This window comes from Anarrhichthys ocellatus, unplaced genomic scaffold (genome assembly GCF_004355925.1).
Source record: "Anarrhichthys ocellatus isolate YVR2014 unplaced genomic scaffold, GSC_Weel_1.0 scaffold3, whole genome shotgun sequence".
NCBI classification, from domain to species: domain Eukaryota; kingdom Metazoa; phylum Chordata; class Actinopteri; order Perciformes; family Anarhichadidae; genus Anarrhichthys; species Anarrhichthys ocellatus.
Window position 1 is genome coordinate 1,823,504 of NW_022280033.1, and position 19,502 is coordinate 1,843,005.

Here is a 19,502-nt window from a genome sequence, read left to right on the forward strand (position 1 = left end):
CACACACACACACACACACACACACACACACACACACACACACACACCTGTTATCCACAATTCTGTACTTTGGTCACGTGTCAGCTGTATTTATATCTCAAAAGGGAGACCCTCGTTTACTTGTGTAAGTGTGTGTGTGTGTGTGTGTGTGTGTGTGTGTGTGTAACTTGTTATGTCACTCTCTTTAGATGTGACAGTGTCCTTTTAAAGTGTCATGTGACATTGTTGTTTTTTTCATGTCAGAGCAAACACACACACACACATAACACACTTTAACTTGTGATTCACTTAAAATCTGTTGTAGAGGTCTGTTTTCCAGTCAACACATTATACTAAATAATGTAAAATAATTGGATTGTAAATGTTGCATTTTTCTCCCTTGTGAGTCAAACACACAGCTCTAAACATGAACATGTCTTATTGCATATAACTGATTTTCTAATTACATCATATGTGCTTTTGTCCTTGAACACAAAACGTTTCACAACACGTTTTATTGTGAAACACCCTCTTGGACCACCAGGGAACAATAAGTCACCTGGAGTCTGATAACCCTCCTCCTACATTTTCATTATCCACATAAAGCTTTTATTTGTTCCTCCTTCTTGTGGTCTACAAAAGTACAATGCGTTTTATTTTGATAGTTTTAAACATTTTAAAGATGCTGCACCTCCCACATTCAGTCACAAGGTATATTATTCAGGAGGGGACTGTGTTGTACAACACAGACTTAGCAAGTTTCCTCAATCAGAGGCAGCAACAACTGGAACATTTTTCATATTGAATTAATAATCACCTAAGCATAAAATAAAAAGATGGCTGATCACACTGCCTCATCTCTGGCGTACTCTCTTTGTTTTTACTTCTACTTCTGTATTGCATTTACTTATTTTATTGTATTATATCATTACTGGTTTGTATTGTGCTCTGATGTGTTGTACAAAAGTGCTCGCTGTAGCATTGCATTGATGATATTAGGCAATCAATATGTAATAACCTGCCCAGCAACTACGGATGAAAAGTTAGCTCTCTAGCTAAGTTACATTTACTGTAGAGACTCGTCACTACTACTTTTATTTTTATCTGCCACCTGTTGACGCCATCTGTGAACTTAACTGCCTCTGGCTCCTCTTTCATGAGCCAGTCATGAAAACAGAGTTCTTTTGTCTTTCCTTACAGAACTGTTATTGTGTAATGCCACATTTCACCACCAGGTGTCACTAACTCCCCATGAATCATTGAATCTTCCACAAAGACACTACTGAAGGAAAAATACATTTAACAACAATTCTGAGCATCAGAGCTACTTTATCGACATTATAAACTGCAGTTAATAGCTTTCTCCTTATGAAAAACACATGTAGAGTAAATGCAGGTATGTAATATTCAATGGTGGAAAGTAACTAAGTACATTTACCCAAGTAATGTACTTACTTATAAGTATAATTCTGATGTATACTTGGAACAAAACATTTCAGAGGAAATTAATTTACTTTTTATTCCACTTCATTTATTTAATAAATTTAGTTACTAGTTATTTAATAATACAAAATAGAATCAGCCCCATATTTACCAGCTGATGCACACATTAATGTATTATAATAATCATAATCCAATAATATAATTAACATTAAACTGAAATGAGCTGCAAAATGACTTTTGATACCCTACCTATATTATATAAATACATATATTTTGATGCTGCTACTTTTGTACTTTTACATGAGTAACATTTTAAGTGCATGACTTTTTAATGTGAGTACTTCTTCTGTATGACATTAGAATGTAATTAGGAGGAACATCCTCAACAGCTGTTTATCTTAATTGTATTTTTTCCACAAACTAGAGCCTCATTTAATGAGTTTACAGCCTAACAGCACAAACAGAGATCCAGACACGTCTCTGCTGTCAACTGAGCTTTGATCAGGGGGAGACGTGGACTCCGCTGCCCTCAGATGGCTCAGTTCCTGGAAAGAATTCACGGGAAGCGAAAGGATTATATAACATGTAACACGCCCAGTGAACGACACAGGCGTGGCCCTCCAGAGTGACTGAAGTCCAACTCGAGTACACAAAATGCAGGACAAACGTGTAGTTGTAGATCTAAGATTCTCTAAACCGGAAACAATTAAGACTCCAAAGAGTTTTATCTTGTTTGAACAGTCAGAGGATCAGATTTGCTTCTCTCACATTTAAAATGCCAGACTCAGGAGATTAACAAACTTGTTTGTTTAAAGAAGACTTCATATTATGAATTTAATAAGAATATTCAGCATTTGTCATTTTCAAATGTGATTCAAAAACACCTGCAGAGATATATGGTCTTGTATGAAGAGAGTAATTTAGTAAAGATAAAAGTTTAACTCGATAAATGTTTAAAAAAATGGTTAAATATATTTAATTTGAGTAATTTACTATTTTATTCTTCAGTTTTCTTGTCATTCTTTCAGCTTATGTGTTTCATTGTTCTCAAATAAAAGCTTCAGTTAAACTTCAACAGCTATAGAGACAACTGGAAACAGATTCAGAATTGTATTGTTTATCACTGCTAACACTTAAAAACCCCAAACACGTTTCAATGAGGAGACAAGCAGTCATGTGTATATTTCTGGACATTTTCTTTTAATTTAGTCTTCATCCATCCTGTCCACAACACTATAGAATTGTTCATGTGCATACAGTATTTTGCTGGTTACATTGACAGCAAGCAGTCCCATCAAAACATTTCACAGATGTCAGATTACAGTAAAATAAGTTAAAACGATATTCTCTCAGGCCTGTGAAACCAGGTAAATAACAAAATCTTCCTTCAACTCAGATAGTTGCTCTATGTCGTACAGTAGCTCCGCACCAGAGGTCAGCTGATTTCACACCGGTGGTGGTTCTGAAGGCAGTCATATATATATTTATACCCCACAATTCTTAGCTGTAAGGAGGCAGTTATCAGCAGTGTCACTCTAGTTAAGAACAAACTTGTACCGAGTCTGATGAATGGCGCTCAGAGCGGCTGCTTCAGTAACACATCAGGCTATGTTACGGGTCTTTGAACGCAACACGTTTTTCAGCATTCATGACTCAAGTGGTAGTTTCTGACCACCGACATACAAGGACGGGCGAAAGAGAGTAGAAATGTCACACCGTCACATTTTCTAAAGGTTAGAGACCCTGTTTCACTTTGATTTAGCGGATATTAGGTTACTTCTTTTTTTTTTTAGTAATAAGTTTAAAAATGAAATTGAGGGAGAATGGCTCTGCAAGCAGGAAGTACCAGACATGTGTTGTCGTGGAAAACCAGAATGAGTGGCAGGTCAGGTGACCTATTAAACAATGGGCTTAGTTACAGTAAAATAAAACAGACTGTAGTTTTATGTTTGTTCATTTGAACTTAAAGTGACAGTAGCCACTTTTCCAACCTTTAGACGAGATAAATTAACCTCAAGAGCAAATGACTAAACATAAAACTGCATATTTAGCATGTGTAAGTAAAAATAAAATAACGCGACATTAAATATTCTATATTTAATGACTACTTCATGATGTTGCCGATTTAAGGTAGGCAATGAGGTCCGTGCGCTCTCCCTTCTTTTTGATGCCGGCGAAGATCATTTTGGTTCCAGGAATGTACTTCTTGGGGTTCTCCAGGTACTCCATCAAGGTGCCCTCACTCCACACAATACCTGGGGAAGGACAGAGGATCGGTGATTAAAGCGGGATGAAAAAAATACTAAATCTGACCACCAGGCTGGAGGGATAAGAGACGACGTATCAGTGGCCAAAGTTCCACCAAAAGGTAATTATTCAAAATGTTTAATCTTTAAAGAAACTGCAAAAGTTACTGGTTATGACACAATTACCCTCTGAAAACTACATTCAATTATGTATGCTTCATGCTTGTTGCATATCTAAAGTTTGTATTACTCAGACAATGATTCCTCCCACTTCACTTGATCTACATCCCGAAGGAGACGGTTATTCAGAGCCTCGTTTAACCACCAGTCGACTGACCTTTACTCTTGTTGGCGTCCGTGTACGAGAAGCCCTCGGCCTGCCCGGTCTTGCGTCCGAACAGACCCCAGAGGTTGGGGCCCACCTTGTGCTTGCCCCCCTGCTCTACTGAGTGGCACTGAGCACACTTCTGGACAAAAGCCTTCTTTCCCTTAGCGATGTCTCCCATAGTCAGCTGCAGAAAAGAGAGTACAAGTCAGATGCATAGTTATGACAGTGTGATACATACTAAACACTAATGTGTGACTTCAGATCCATAAATACTGTGGATCTACTAATCATAGCCTGTAGATATGGCAGGGAGCTCACTCACTGCACATGTCTGACTGGCACCATCTTGTGAAGGTTGCTTAAGGTGACAACTTTTTTTATCTGCACCTGTAGCGACGCATTCTTCACGCTGCATGCAAACAAGTTATGACTTTCCCCTGCGTGCTGGCACCCTGCCGAGGTCATTATAGTGAAATGTGACGTGAAACGTGAACAGGAAACCGCTCCAAAACCAGCCTCCGCTTCCGTTACATCACTGTAAATATAGCGCCTCAGCTCGGGTTACATCACAAGAACAGATGCCAGTCTTCTGGAGTAAATACTGTTTGTTTTTAACAGTATCCCGCCATGACGCTCTACCTTTTACGTGTCCTTTTCGCTCCTGTCAAGGTGACCAACACACGCGCCGATGTGACAGATAACCGGTGTAATGCCAAAATGTGTTCCCTTGCATTTCTTGTCCTCAAACACGTGCACTCATGAGAATCAGCTTTATGGGCCATGTATATGTACGGTTCACACATTGCTCTCAACGTACATACATAGAATACACAAATAAACAAGAACATTATGAAAAACAAGGACATTAAAGACAACAAAGTAGAACAGAGCAACTAAGCATAAACATTTAACTACTATGTACAATATAAATATATATCGAAGAATATATATGAACATAAAGAACAATGGATTTGGGATATTAGTGCAAATGGAGGTGCATAACTAGGTAATATACTTTCAATAAGCTCGACATCTGTCCACAATCAGTGGACACTTCCAATATACAGCTATTAATACTGTTGTTAAGAAATAAAGACTTAAATGTCACAGGAATAGACATTTATTTAAAAGGTGTGACTGTCCTCACGTGACCCGAGTTAACAGCAACGAGACTGTCATGTTAGCTGGTCGTTATCTAACGTTACATGACAGGACTGACACAGTTACATCATTTATAACTTGCTCATTATATATTCTTATGGGGCCATAGGACATAGAAGACCTGATACATTATACCTTTAAGAAGTGAAAAAAAGGGAACATAGAATCAGCATAAAAGCCCCAGCCTTTAGCGGCCTAGCATCCGTTCCTACAAGGACACACACCACCAAAGCAGCTTCCATAAGCAGAGCTGCTTATGCGGTATTAACGCACACATTATATTCTACACAGCGCACAGCCACTGTATTACGGTAAGGCTAGCTTGACCTGTGGCTACAATGCTAGTAAGGTTAGCCCCGGAGGATGTGTCCGGGTGTCAAGGATGCTTCAATGTCGACGTCTGAACATCCACCGCAGTGTTAGCTTAACACTTTGAACCGACTCCACGAGACATTAAGAACGAACTTGACTGTACACATTTCGAACAATAACCAAATCCAACATTGAATTGTCGAATTATGCTTGAATAACAGGTTGATTTACCCTTTTGTTTTACGCATAAAGCGTAACCGAGCTATCCACCAACTTTAGCGCTAACGTTAGCAACGTTAACACTAAACCGTTAGGGCTATTTTCTTCTTCTCTTGTATCCGTTCTGTTGTATTTGAATAATACAATCTCAAACCCGATATATATTTGATATAACTGCTCAATAAGTAACGTAGATAATTACCTTTGTATTAAAATATGCGGGGTTAAAATCACTCCGGTTCAGGTATAGAAGCTGCTTCTTCTCTCGGCCGGTTGAGTGGTTGGTTTCTGGCGGACGTAAAGAAGGTCACTTCACTTTTAGAGGCAGTGGCACCGGCTTTTGACGTCATCGTCCAAATCACGTGCCACGGACGTTTAGATCCTGACGTAGCCGACTTCATTCCGGGTCCCATTTCTACAAATACAGGTTTCCTTACCCAACTTCACATCTTTACACATTGATTTGAAAAATCGCTTTTGGGGACAGAAAGCTCAAAATACACACTAATAAATAAATCGTTTTTAAAATTTTTAAATATGACGTTGCAGATGGGTCGCTATTCTCGTAGGAGACAAGACGAGGGACCAAGAAGGACGTGATAAATGTAGTTTGGAACGCGTAGTCTTGTCGCATTCCCTAGCTTCCTTTTTTGAGCAAAAGGCACCTGCTGGAGTAGCCTTATAAGGAGATCCATAGCCTAAAAAATCAAATGTAGTATGTACATTGATATACTATCATTATGGACAGAGTAAAGTATCTATCTAGTATATTTGAGCTATACATAACTTGTAGTTTGCCAATTATATTTGGGAATATGGGAAAATATCTTCGTGTTTTGGTTCTCTATTAGATATAAAATGTTTTAGATATCAATGTTGTTGCTTTCAGATACTATTTAAGCTATTCTAGGGTGGGTCAATTATATTAAATATGAATAATCACTAATTAAGTCATATAAAATAACCTGTAACTAACTTTTTAAAAGCGAAAAGAGACATTTCAACTAGTCAATACCACAATGACAATAATAATAGTGTAATAGTGAAGTAAACGTTTATACACACAGCACCTTCACAATGAAAGCTATAAGTAGGACGTGAAATAGGGACAACATATGGGTAGGACATATGATTAAATTAAACTAAAGTTGACCACTATGTCCTCAAGGGTAACAGCTGGAGTGAACACCTCAAATGCAACGTGACCTTTAGTGTACAAGCTGGTGTAAGAGTTCAGATTAGGTGGCAACCCAACACAAGCCTCTGACGCAATATCATCAGCTGACGACTGTGTTACGTGTTTGAGTCAATGACGTAATAGATAGATATGTAGATAGATAGGTAGGTAGGTAGGTACTTTATTAATCCTGCATGGGGAAATTTTTTTGCAACAGCAGCATTTATGGTACAGGTAAAGCAATACAAATAAGAGAGTAAAAATATTAAATATAAAAATGCACACTATATACAATAAAATAGAAGAATATTAAATTACTCAATTAAACAATAGTGGCTTAAAGAAAGCTCTCTGAGCCAGATGGTTTGTGACCATAGTTTGTAACCACAATTTATCTTTGTTACTTAATATTTGCACCCGAGATTCTCGAATGATATCGCGAGAGTTCCAGCTGCAAGGTGAGTTATGTGCAGCATCCTTTAGTAACAGAGAACAGGAGAGTGCTGTTACAACTCCCACACAGTAGGTGGCGGCATTTTCTTTTGCAATCAGCTCTACCGATAGCTTCAGAGATATGGGAATTTAAACAATTACCTTACTACACTTTGCCAAGATATGAGTAAACTAACTCATTAAGCAACCAGTGCAGTTCAAAACTAAGTATGTACGAATATGAATGTATGACATTACTACAACTATAGAGTCACGAATAAATAACGACAGTAGCCTTCTTTGGATCTCGGTCAACCTAGTTTTAACGTTACTGCTTTTCATTTGCGATTGCCACGTTTCCGGATGAAGTGGGAAGTGTCCGAGGTGCACTTGAAGGCAGCACCAACAGCTACTTCCAGCCGCACCGTTCAGCTAGAAAACAAAAAAGCAAGATGGAGGAGTACCCCACAAACACAAGCACCAACACGAAACAAACCGAAAACCTCGACGAACCACCCAACAGTCGGCTTTTCGTGGTTACAAGTCGGTCCATAACAGAGGATGAGCTTCGGGAAAGTTTCGCCGTTTACGGCGATGTCCACGGGGTTTGGGTCGTCAAAGACAAGCAGACAAAGGAGTCCAAAGGCATCGCTTATGTGAAATTCGCCAAGTCATCCCAGGCCTGCATGGCCATGGAGGACATGCACGGCAAAGTGCTGATGGAAGGGACAAAACCCGTTAAGGTAACGTTAACGGTTAGGTCGCGAGAATCAACCGTTACCGTTAAGATTATGTCAGTTGAAACGGTTGACTTAACGTCTGGTCAGTAACGTAAAACCAACGGTCGAAAACTTTTTATTTTCGTTTTTTAAACACTTTGGCCAGTGGATAAAAAATAGTTAGAAAAATATAAATAACATTTAAGATAAACTATACTCGTATTTTTTTTATTTTTCATGACTCAAGCCTAGCGTCTGTTTTGTGGCGCATTTTTTTTTTTAGTGAAACTGAATAGTTGAGCATTTGAGCAGGGCGTGTTTTGAGTTCAGCGCGAGGGAGAGACGAAAGGAAAGGGACACTTCCGGGTTTTTAACCAAACTCCAGAAAGTCATAAAATACACTAAACCTATATTTAGTTTTCATATACTTGTATTTGTACAACATTTCCCATAGAGTCATCTTTGCCATTGTCCATGAACAATGCTTTTTTAGAGAAGTTTAATTACCTTTGGGCAAATTCAGTTATACAGATCAAGCCATAAATCTTCATAATACATACATTGGAAGAATGAATGAGTAGTCTCAGTAACATCACAAAATTGTTGTTATAGAAATGGATTTTTATGGGTAATTGTACATATTAAGTTGGAGCGGTAAGGTTTATTAGGTTGCAGTTGTCACGTGTTCTCTCTCTGGTTGGTTGTGTAGGTGTTCATCGCTCAGTCACGCTCTTCAACAAGACACCGAGACGTCGAGGATGAGGAGTTGACCAGGATCTTCGTCATGATCCCAAAATCTTTCTCGGAGGAGGACCTCAAGGACACGTTCAAAGTAACCTCTCCTGTTTCATCTTCATCTTCCTTCACCACTGCTTATATGTAAAATAAGAACAGCATGTCGGGGAAATTAGATGGAGATTTTTACGTTTGATGTTTATTCCTGTGCTTAGTTAAACTGACAGACTTCATGTCTTTTTGTATCTCATTTTATCTTGATTATAACAGTAACTTTTAATTTAAGGCTCTCTGAAATAGTAAAATAACCTAGAATATCGTCTATAACCGCCATCTCGTGCCACCTTATGTGATAGGAGATGTTGAATAATGTGTCATCCGACATAACCAGTTCAGCCGGATGACTACAGATCTATTCATCCCTTGCTTTGTGCGTCTCTCTCTTCAGGAGTACGGTGATATTGAGTATTGTGTGATCATCAAGAATAAGTCCACAGGGGAAAGTAAAGGCCTGGGCTACGTTAGATACTACAAACCCTCCCAAGCTGCCGTCGCTATCGAGAACTGTGACAAAAGTAAGATGCAATCCAAAAATACATTAATTCATGTTACACAGTCAACATTTTTTTGTGTCTTGAGAGCTGTTATTGATGATGACGGTGGTGTTATTAGCTTACAGGGCCATCCTGGCTGAACCCCGCACCAAGGCGCCAGCAACAGAAGACTACTCCGGGGGAATGTCCAGAGGCGATTACTCCGGAGGTGGCGGCGGTGGTGGTGGTGACTCCTCTAACCAATATGCCTTCCCTATGGGTACGCAGTTGTTTGACATCCGTATTCAGTATTTCTCGTAGTATTCATCGGGGATTAAGTTGTCAGTTCTAAGCCTATGATCACATTATTCCACGGATCTACAGGTGGCGGTAACGCGCCCAGAAACACAGCAAAGCAGCAGGGAAGAAGACCGCTAGCAAGTAATCATAGATTTAAACAATGTGGGCTACAAATTGACACTGTTGGGGAGCCCAAGAATGAATAACATGTCACAGCCACAATACAAATTCAAGTAGCTGATGAGTTCAGGTATAAGTGAGTTATGAGTTATTTAGGGGGCTAATTGTGGCCACAAGGACATATGGGGTTTAACTAAGTAAGGAAATATAACTTTCTTTATTAATACCGACGCACTGTCATTTACAAAGTCCTGTTCCCGGTGTACTTCTGCAGCCGACCCTGGTAACTACCCGGCCATGGACTACCGCTCCACCAGCGGTGACTTCACGCGGTGCCTGATGATGTCGACGCGGGCCGCTCTGAGCCAGGAGCAGGTTTTCGCTCTCTTTGACATCATTCCTTGCATGGAATACTGTGAGCTGCAGAGAGACGCTTATGGAATGAGCAAAGGTGAGTGATGAACACAAAGTATGGGCTTTACTCACCTGGGAGCCATAATCCTGTACAGTGGTTCAAAAAGCAAAACTAAGGTGTGACTCAAGAACCGAGTATCAGTTGTTGTTTATTTGCTTTCTGTAGGGCGACTATAATCAAGTGGTCTTTGATTAGTCCATACTGTAACTTAAATACATTCTCCTGACTGGTCAAAAAGGGATTTTCTTGATTGTAATTTAAGCTCAAGACAAAAAGATCAAATTGTTTTACTGTCTTCTGTGAATGTTGATGTCTTCTAGCTACTGTTATTCATTTTGATGACTCTAAACTTAAAACTCGTCCTGTTCCTCAGGTCATGCTCTGATTCGCTACGCCAATCTTGGATCAGCGGTTTATGCCAAGGAGAAGCTGAATGGCTTTGAATATCCACCCGGCAACAGACTGTCAGTCAATTTTGTTGATGATGGAGAGGACCGCAGCAGGTACACACACGCATGTATATACTTAATACACACAACAGCATACACTTACTGTGTGTCTGCAGAACAGTCCAAAGTTAAAGGAGGAATGCAGCAGAAATGCTCTTTAAAATGAATGTAGTCATTATATAATTGGAACCAAAATGCCACTGATGACTAACTGTAACCATCTCTACATGTCTTCTTGGTAACCTTCTATCCGTTGTCACATATTCATTGGTGGATGACTGTTTCCCCTCTGGGGCACAGCTGTCTTTATATAGTAAACAACTAGGTACATAGCCTAAGAAGTAAAAGTTGTTGGCACCACACAGTGAGGCGTGGAAGACGTCAACCATTGTGTTCACAAAATGTTGTTCAAGAAGCAGCCGGGACCGTAAGCTGGTCTGGGTTGGTGTAGTTGCTAGTTTGCGATGCAAATGTTGAGTAAAAGTACACTAAAATATTTAAAATGACCATAAAAATAATGTATTTTGGTTACACACTAACAACTTAATCAGTATAAACCAGTGAAGATCAGCTTTGATCAGACGGTGCTCTTGTTGTAGTCCTGTAGGTCGGATGGCGATGCAGTTTGTTGCTACTCAGATGATGTCTGCACCGTGGAACGGACCGTCCCCCAGCCAATCAATGAAGCCTCCTGTAAGTGCATGAAGTCAATGCCCTATTGTATCGGATAACGCTGCAATTTTATACAGTTAGGTGTAGAGTCTAAATGTTTAAGCTGAGTCACTCATCCTGGGTGTGTTTGTGGATGTCCTCCAGAGTTTCCCCATCTCCCCAATGCTCCGGATTCAGACCGACGTCAACCTGCCGCCTCTGAAGAAGCTCGCTCCGCCGGACAGCAAGACCAAGGAGCGCTTGTTCGTCGTGTTCAGTCCGTCCCCGCTGCCCCCGGATGTGCTGGAGGACGTTTACTGGTAGGTCTCTCACTCGTACATCATAGTTTATTTATAACAACACAACATTATGTGCAATTATGCTCCAGACAATCGGCATTAACCAATGATTGGGTGTCCCTCTGTCTCTTTGTAGTCGATATGGCTCTCTTATTGAGGTCCATTTGGTTCCTGGAAGGAAGGTTGGATACATGAAGTATGCAGAGAAACAGGTGAGACTTTGAACTGTTTAAGAGTATAATTGTAGCATAGCAAGCAGGGATGGATAAATAGAGTCTTTGGGTGAGGAATAAACAGAAATAAAGATGGAGGGATGAATAGAGGCAGACAAATGGACAAGAGGAAGTCACACGTTCACCCCGGTCTCTCCTCTCAGTGTGCGGATGACGCCATGGCAGCGCTCCACGGTCAGGTGGTCAACGGAGTGAAGATGAAGGTGATGCTGGCCGATCCTCCCAGAGAGGAATCCCACAAACGTCCTCGGAACTTCTAGGACCCACGTGACCACCTCCCCCCCCAAACAACCGGTAAGTTTTCTGCTGACAACTGAAGAATTGGGTACCAAAGTATTTCACTGTAAACGTATCCTTTTGTAACGCCTGGTGTTTGAACGCTACACATACACATACACAGAGCAGAAAGCGCTATTCCTCTGTTACAGTGTAATATGCTTCAGATAGACACGATACATGAGCACTTCAATCAAAGTTTCATCTAGCGAATAAAATACTGTGTTGTTCTCACACACACACACACACACACACACACACACACACACATGCCTGTGAACACCTGTTTCTGATGAGTTGACTTGTTTCTGTCCCTGTGAATAACACTGCAGCTTCTTGTTCCCTAGGCGACTGTTGTCATGACACAATGACACCTGACCCGACCCGACCGACCGATATCGAGACCTTCTCCCGACCACTGACCCGACCTTTGACATCTGTCTGACCAGTGACCTTGCTGTGACTCGCTGATAACAGTAAACAAACTGCTGAAATGAGTCTGAAGCATATGATCATGTGTCGTCTGTGTTGTCTGAGGTGAGCGTTCATTGTTTTCATTGTTTCAAGTTGCAGCTTAGTTCAGGTGATTGCCAGCATTTTTTGTCCTGAATAGATTTAAGGTGGATCTAGACAGTTGTTTTCCTCTCTTATGGTATACCCTGTCACTCTCTCTCCCTCTTCCCCCCCCCCCCCTCTCATGTTGAGCTTAGTTCAAAGGTGTTAATCAGTCTGTGAACCTTTTTTTTGTATCAATAAAAATCATTTGACCACGTTCAGCCAATCTCGTCTCTTCTTCTGTAGCTGTGTGATGAATAGTCAGTTATAGCAGTTTAAGTTATAGTTTGATCATTTATTTGAGAATTGGAAATTTGTTCATCTACACTGTCTCACCACTGGGCAACTCGCGTCAGTGGCTTTGAATCGCATCCAGAAGGAGTAACTGCGTCCTGGTTTGCAGAGGCGCCAAAATGTTTTACAAATCTTATTTTTAAGTTTATATTTTACTCTAATGGTACCCAACCTGAAATAGTGCCGTGTTTCATCAAACTACCACAAACAGACTGGAAGGAGAGTACATGTGTATCTGTTGGTCTCGGAGTGCAAAATATAAAATGAATCTGTTGTACTTGATGAACCATAACAGGTTGATCTGGCCGTGGTTGGATATGTGTACATTTAAACCTGCAATGATAGATTTATTTCATCATACAAGACGCACACTGGATATACAGTAATCTTTTATTTCTTCAGGAGGCATCATGAGAACATTATTTACATTTCTGGGTTTATGAGGAGATCATTTGGTTTCCCTGCTGGGGTTTTATTATGGTCTGGTCAACGTATTAGAAGCTCGATCTGGATCCTTCAAAAAGTTGAATGAAATTTCCATAACAATTTCTCAAACTCTTATTTTGGTGTGAGAGCAGGTGAACAGATTCAGTTTCTTACAACAGAATCCCTCCTGTTCATTTCCCTGCACTGTATAACTTCAGTACTCTCGAACACCCTACGATGTTTCATTTATTGAAGTCCCACCATACATGTGTAGTGCTTTCATTTTAATGTCTCACTCTGCAAATCACTATATTCACTATTTAACTGATTTCTTTTAGAAGTAACTTTCGAACGTAAGTCGTCGAGCAACAAAAATCGGACAAAATTCTCTTAATGGTAAATTCTGACGAGCCACGACCGCGTCGCCACGTGGAGCTGACCCCGGTGTGGAGATTTGGACATCCGAATGGAGAAAAAGCCGAGGACGTGGTGGGATGTGAGAGGAGGCGATACAGAAAACAGAAGGCGTCAAGAGACGGTGCAGTGATGTCATGAGATAATCAGGCTTTATTTACTGGAGTCTCTGAAAGTTAAAATCATTCAAACGTCTGGTCTCTTTGTTGTTTAGCTCCATGCATCCTTCGGTCGGTCCCTTAGTCCTTTAGTCCATCCCACCTCCTCCCCCCCCTCTCACGAGCTCCCTCTCAGTCTTCCATCGCCAGTGTGTTGAGTTCCTCGTCAAGCTCCTCCAGATCTTCGCCCGTGAACAGGTTCTCATCCACCGGTACCTCCTCGTCGTCCTCTTCCTCTTCTTCATCATCATCGTCCTCTCCGCTTCCATCTGCTCCCGGAAGCCCGTTGGCCTCGGTGCCACCGCAAGCTCCGTTCAGCTGCTCCTCTGTGGAGGGGCAGAGAAAGATATTTTTAATTATGCTCGTTTGTTATTTGAGTAAAAAGCACAAGTTCAACAAAATGTCATTACAAATAGTCCTTTCTTTCTTACCATTGTCCGTTACCGTCGGCCGAGTCTTATTCCTCGTGGTGAAGCGGTCCGTGGATGCTACGGAGCCTGTGTTGTCGACCTCTTGTGGAACAAAACGGGATAGGTCTATGTCCTGGAACTCGGTACAATCGACCTGAAATAAAACATTGGAAATAAGGTTTCGACAGGAGCGTGATGCAGGAAAGCAGTTAAAACAAAACGTGTAGAGAAGCGAGGCAACGCTGAGGCGGTTGAATAAATAGTGACCATGCTATTTATCTACTTAGTATAAAATAACACCGAATGTTAAGTAAGGAGAGTGTTGGTAATACACAGTGACAAGGAGTCATTTTGCCGCTGGACGTTTCTTTTGTTGTGAATAGTTTGCATTAATAAGGTAACATCTGTAATAAGCTCCATAAGGATTTCTGCAGTTTTTCAGGGAGTCATTCATTTAAAGACCAGGAAATGAACTAAGGGACAAACGGCAAAGCTGTGCTCAATCAAGTTAAGATGAATTAAAGAGAAACGTTCCCTTGTTGCCTATAACCCGACTCACAGCCTGAACCTACGACGACGAAAACAAGAGCACAACAGGTGCAGACGATTAGCAGGCTGATTATCTGCTGTGTGAACAGGCGGTCTGGGGACTGCACCAAACACTCTGCACCACCTGTAAGAAAGATCCTTAATCATGGCTTACGGATGAGACAGAATTGTGTTCTGAAAATGTGGCCGAGTGTCTCATCTCTGAGACGTAGAAACTGTGGAGAGTGTGTTTCGCCCACATGACCGAGAAGACACCAGTGCAGGTTATTGTGCTGGGACGTCTCACTTGAAGCACAAATCATACAAAGCCAAACTAAATAAGCATCGACTCGACTGCCTGAACTTTTTCTGTGTGGCTTCGTTACCCTTTCCTCGTCGTCTTCTTCGTCGTCTTCACTGACGTACTGAGTGTCTGCGGCTTCGTCGTCGTCCTCGTCGATCAAATCCGGTCGGAACTCGAACACCTCACGGCCGCTCACCTACAGATAAATGAGATTTACATTTAATCCTAAAGTACACTCATGAAGTGACCACAGACAACTTAAACCCAGACTCACCACTAGCGATTTCCCCGACTTGAAGTCAGCCTTCTTCCTCTCCATCTCCACCATGGCTTTGTCGATCTGTTAATCAAACAGCACACACAGAGAGAAACGTAAGAGACGTCAAACTAAACCTTCCTGCTGCCACCCGGACAAACTGACAAACTGTAAAAAAAGATTCAACTTGTTCCAACCTTGTCCTGCCGTTTCCTCTTCTTCCAAGCCAGGAAAGTGTCCAGAGTGATCCGAGTCACGTTGACACCCAGAGCTGCTCGCTGCAGAGAGACAGAGAGGACAGACAGACATCAGGACGAGGAGAGGAGAGACAGACAGGACGAGGAGAGGAGAGACAGACAGGACGAGGAGAGGAGAGACAGACAGGACGAGGACAGTAGAGACAGACGTCAGGACGAGGACAGTAGAGACAGACGTCAGGACAGGGAGAAGAGAGACAGACAGGACGACGACAGTAGAGACAGACGTCAGGACGGGGAGAAGAGAGACAGACAGGACGACGACAGTAGAGACAGATGTCAGGACGGGGAGAGACAGACAGGACGAGGACAGTAGAGACAGGACGACGACAGTAGAGACAGACGCCAGGACGGGGAGAGACGGACAGACGCCAGGACGAGGAGAGACGGACAGACGCCAGGACGAGGAGAGACGGACAGACGCCAGGACGAGGAGAGACGGACAGACGCCAGGACGAGGAGAGACGGACAGACGCCAGGACGAGGACAGTGAGACACGTCCAGGGTAACGTCGGTCACATGGAGTATTTACAGATCTGGGGTTATTTATGTGTCGTGTTTGACCAGTGATCGTTCTCGTGGTCTTTCTAGATAGACTGCTGTTTCATTTAGCTCATCTTAAAATGGTTGCACTGTATTTCATTGTTGTTTATATTTAATGCGTACACGTGACGCTCTTTGTAACGGGTTTTAAAGGTGCAATAGCAATAAAGTTTACTTAATAATTACCAGTAGTAATGGTAGTACAGCTAATGTCTGAATGCTAAGCTAACCACCACTGACTTGTTAACACATCTGATTTGTTCAAGTTATTGACCCTAAACACTACTACTAGCTCCTGTCTCCAGCAGAGACGTTCCATCCCTCCATCCTCACCTCGTTTTCTATCAGCTCCTCCAGCGAGATCTTCTCCTCCTCTTTCTCCTCCTTCTTCTTGTCCTTCTTCAGCACAAAGCCGGGCGGCAGAGCGTGCCGGTACATGCAGACGTCGCCCCCCGATGGACACGCCCAGAACCATCCGTACTTGTTGTTCTCTATGGCCTCCAGGAAGTGCTTACACACCTGCAGACGACACCACGGGGCAGAAGTTACACAGAGAGGACAGCGTTTGTGATACGAGTAAAGTTTAGGCGTCTATATTTTTAGAAAACAATTGGTCATATGATCAAATGACAATGCAGTTCCCCTCCATTCATCTTGCTCTTTCCCTGTCTTCATCTATTGTTCTTTTTTTCATCATCATCAGAACAGACTTACAATTTGCGTTTTGGCTTTCTTCTTCTCCGCCTCTCCGTGTTTCTTGGCGATCACCTCCTCCAGCTTCTTCTCATCCCAGTTCTCCATAGTGTCTAAACCTAAAACCACAAATCATTTAAACACATGAAGCCTTTTTCAATAAAACCTAGAAAGTCATTCTCTGGAAGAAGACCAATACATACACATTGATTCATTACTTCACAGCCAGTGTTTTTAGTGATTAAGATATGGAGACAGATTTTCAGGTGGCTACAAAGTTTCGGGTGTTTATCTCTGCCTCTCTAACACTTCATACAACAAATTACTTTTGAGAAGAAACCGTGATGTGTCACTGTAATGTTAAATAACAAGCCATCCCACAAACCGTCAAACTTCGTACTAGACGAACAACTTATTTAAGCTTTATCGCAGCCATTTAGGGGCGATTATATCAAACATTACTAGAAACAAACCTTTATCCAGCTCGTCGTCTCTCTTGTCCACGTAGAGGCTCCTCTTCTCACATTTCCTCTCCATCGTCAAGTCATGGCTGAACTTGCACCTGTCCCCTTTAGTGCACTGGCCCTGCTTAAAGAAGGCACACAGCACCGACTTTGGATCGACGCCTGCGGAAAGCAGAGATCGATTAGTATATAAAATATATAATCAGAGTTAAAGTTTAGTCTTCTGTCACTTTCGCACCGTCGTCGTTTACCTTTGGCGACTTTCTGAGCAGCGACTATGGGTTTAAACAGCTCGTTGAGTTCGTCCAGCTCCTTCTTCTTGTCAGTCTTCTTATTGGCTTTATCTCCCTCACCCTGACACACACACACACACACACACACACACACACACACACACACACACAGTAGATATATTTAAAAATGAGCTCATCAATGTGACAGTTTCACGGCTGGCACTTAAAATGATATGGCATCAGGAGAAAAGAGGCAGAGTGAGAAACAGGGAGACGAGAATGTTTGAGACGGTCACAGATATGAAGGGATAGAAGAAGAAATAAAACAGATAGTGAGAAGAAGAAGAATTTCCTCCTGACCGGTCTGGCACTTAGCGGTTTGACTTGCTGAGTAACGTTCTTGATGAATTTCTGCTGCTTCCCTCCTTTCTTGTTCTTCAAGCCAAATGTCTTGTCCTGGAAAATAAAAACATAAAAAACTAAATATTACAACTTTTAATATCATCACGGAAGCAAGCAGTTGTTTTCCGTTCGTACAAAACCCACAAAATGCAAAGGATGTAGCAGCACCGAACTTAAACCGTATACACTTTTTAGATGTTTTAGAAGCATCGGTAAGTCTTGGTGCGTCTACGTTTCATTAAAAACATTTTAATATTTTATTTTCTCTATATCGCTCTACCCACAATCCCCTCTGATATCCACACAGATTGTGAATATAAAGTTTCATTGTTAAAAGACAGTTGACAACAAAATCAACAATACTATAAACAAATTACATAAATAAATATATACATTTATTTTATTTTGAGGTCAAAAAGGCTCTGGTATTTCCGGGAAAAGTTGGCCATTGTAGTTGTTAAACAAACATGACTCAAACAGAGGTGACTAGTGTGTTAGACTAACATGTTAGTGGAGCCCACGTTAGTTCTCAATAGTTGCTGGACAACAAAGGAGGTCTGTGGCATAAAGACTGAGCTACATACACAGACAATACTTATTAATAACAGATTATGTTCGTTTTTAATGGGATTTGTAGGCAATCAACTCTCCCCCTTTAACCATCTGACCACAGATATAGCATCCAGTGCTCATACACAGTACCTGTTGTGTAATTAGACAGGTGATAAATAGACTTGTGGCACCTGAAATCCCCTAAAATCAAACTCAGCGACACGTGACATTAACACGTAGCAGCAGCACAATCTGTGACTGTTACAGCAGCTACAAGGCGGCTAACGCTGACAAGCCGGTACGGAAACACATAGAGAGATATCGGACACTACTTTATAGTCAGAGCTGCGACATCGACACTCACATGTGACAACACACGAGTTTAGTTTTAAAAAAATACAAACTTTTCACCAGTTTTAACTCAAATGTGGCCCCTCGTCTCATGTCCTGTGAGGCCGAGCAGCAGGCCCATCGGACCGCACTACGATCCTCGCTCGTGGAACATTATATAAGTGGTATATATACTATACATACATATATATATATATATTATATGGTGATTATAGTTGTTGTTTGGGCAACTTAAATTAATCTGAACAACTAATGAACAGTTGGAAAACGCTGACAACTGTCAAGAGGACGGTGTAACTTTACCAGCTACTTGCGTTAGCTTCGGTTAGCATGCTCAAGCTAACTCGTGTTATCTTCCCTTTACCTCAATTATCTTTTCCTTCTTCTTCTCTTGGGTTTTTTTACCGGCCGCCGGCTGGATGGGTTTCTTCGGAGGCATGTTGGCTCTCGGGTGTAGCTCTGTTACAAAACGCGATTATCCGTGTGGTATTTATTTTAAACGGGGGTGTTTCAGCTCCACATTTACCCGGTTGATGCTAGCGTAGCACAGCAGCGGCGTCTATAGGCCACATGTGAGTGTGTTGATGTTCTGTGGCGTCATCGCGCACCGCGAGAGGCATGATGGGAGCTGTAGT

At 41.6% G+C, this 19,502-nt stretch overlaps 3 protein-coding genes across 5 annotated transcripts; 1 reads left to right on the forward strand and 2 right to left on the reverse strand.

Annotated features, from left to right (window-relative positions):
- Positions 1 to 2,601: 2,601 nt before the first annotated feature.
- Positions 2,602 to 6,015, reverse strand: cycsb (cytochrome c, somatic b). The gene is made up of 3 exons (XM_031877958.1): positions 5,891 to 6,015; positions 4,006 to 4,180; positions 2,602 to 3,677 (listed from the first exon to the last, which is right to left on the reverse strand). The coding sequence occupies exons 2-3, from the start codon at positions 4,172 to 4,174 to the stop codon at positions 3,532 to 3,534; spliced, it is 315 nt and encodes a 104-aa protein (XP_031733818.1). The 5' UTR covers positions 4,175 to 4,180; positions 5,891 to 6,015; the 3' UTR covers positions 2,602 to 3,531.
- A 1,674-nt stretch (positions 6,016 to 7,689) lies between these two features.
- On the forward strand, positions 7,690 to 13,834 carry rbm45 (RNA binding motif protein 45). Of its 3 annotated transcripts, XM_031839889.1 has the most exons (12): positions 7,690 to 8,040; positions 8,726 to 8,848; positions 9,200 to 9,326; positions 9,424 to 9,564; positions 9,669 to 9,725; positions 9,979 to 10,155; positions 10,493 to 10,622; positions 11,168 to 11,261; positions 11,385 to 11,539; positions 11,655 to 11,730; positions 11,895 to 12,045; positions 12,375 to 13,834. In XM_031839889.1, exons 1-11 carry the CDS (start codon positions 7,750 to 7,752, stop codon positions 12,009 to 12,011), a joined length of 1,488 nt encoding a protein of 495 aa, XP_031695749.1. In that variant the 5' UTR covers positions 7,690 to 7,749; the 3' UTR covers positions 12,012 to 12,045; positions 12,375 to 13,834. The 3 variants fall into 3 exon arrangements, with proteins under 3 accessions (XP_031695749.1, XP_031695741.1, XP_031695757.1); XM_031839881.1 differs by having other exon boundaries at positions 11,895 to 13,832; XM_031839897.1 differs by lacking the exon at positions 9,669 to 9,725 and having other exon boundaries at positions 7,692 to 8,040; positions 11,895 to 13,829.
- On the reverse strand, positions 13,249 to 19,427 carry zc3h15 (zinc finger CCCH-type containing 15). The gene is made up of 11 exons (XM_031839908.1): positions 19,232 to 19,427; positions 17,923 to 18,018; positions 17,581 to 17,683; positions 17,339 to 17,491; positions 16,887 to 16,984; positions 16,506 to 16,691; positions 15,570 to 15,650; positions 15,391 to 15,456; positions 15,199 to 15,312; positions 14,306 to 14,438; positions 13,249 to 14,200 (listed from the first exon to the last, which is right to left on the reverse strand). Exons 1-11 carry the CDS (start codon positions 19,304 to 19,306, stop codon positions 14,007 to 14,009), a joined length of 1,299 nt encoding a protein of 432 aa, XP_031695768.1. The 5' UTR covers positions 19,307 to 19,427; the 3' UTR covers positions 13,249 to 14,006.
- Between the last annotated feature and the right edge of the window lie 75 nt (positions 19,428 to 19,502).

Bases quoted from the DNA above. Each gene is read 5' to 3' on its own strand.
- rbm45 (XM_031839889.1), top strand. From the start codon at position 7,750: ATGGAGGAGTACCCCACAAACACAAGCACCAACACGAAACAAACCGAA. The intron at 10,623-11,167 runs GTACACACACGC...CTCTTGTTGTAG, and splicing joins GATGGAGAGGACCGCAGCAG to TCCTGTAGGTCGGATGGCGA. The intron at 11,262-11,384 runs GTAAGTGCATGA...GATGTCCTCCAG, and splicing joins GCCAATCAATGAAGCCTCCT to AGTTTCCCCATCTCCCCAAT.
- zc3h15 (XM_031839908.1), bottom strand. From the start codon at position 19,306: ATGCCTCCGAAGAAACCCATCCAGCCGGCGGCCGGTAAAAAAACCCAA. The intron at 17,492-17,580 runs GTAAACGACGAC...TGCTTTCCGCAG, and splicing joins TGCTCAGAAAGTCGCCAAAG to GCGTCGATCCAAAGTCGGTG. The intron at 15,313-15,390 runs GTGAGTCTGGGT...ATTTATCTGTAG, and splicing joins AGTCGGGGAAATCGCTAGTG to GTGAGCGGCCGTGAGGTGTT.
- cycsb (XM_031877958.1), bottom strand. From the start codon at position 4,174: ATGGGAGACATCGCTAAGGGAAAGAAGGCTTTTGTCCAGAAGTGTGCT. The intron at 3,678-4,005 runs GTCAGTCGACTG...GTCCTTCCCCAG, and splicing joins GGACGCCAACAAGAGTAAAG to GTATTGTGTGGAGTGAGGGC.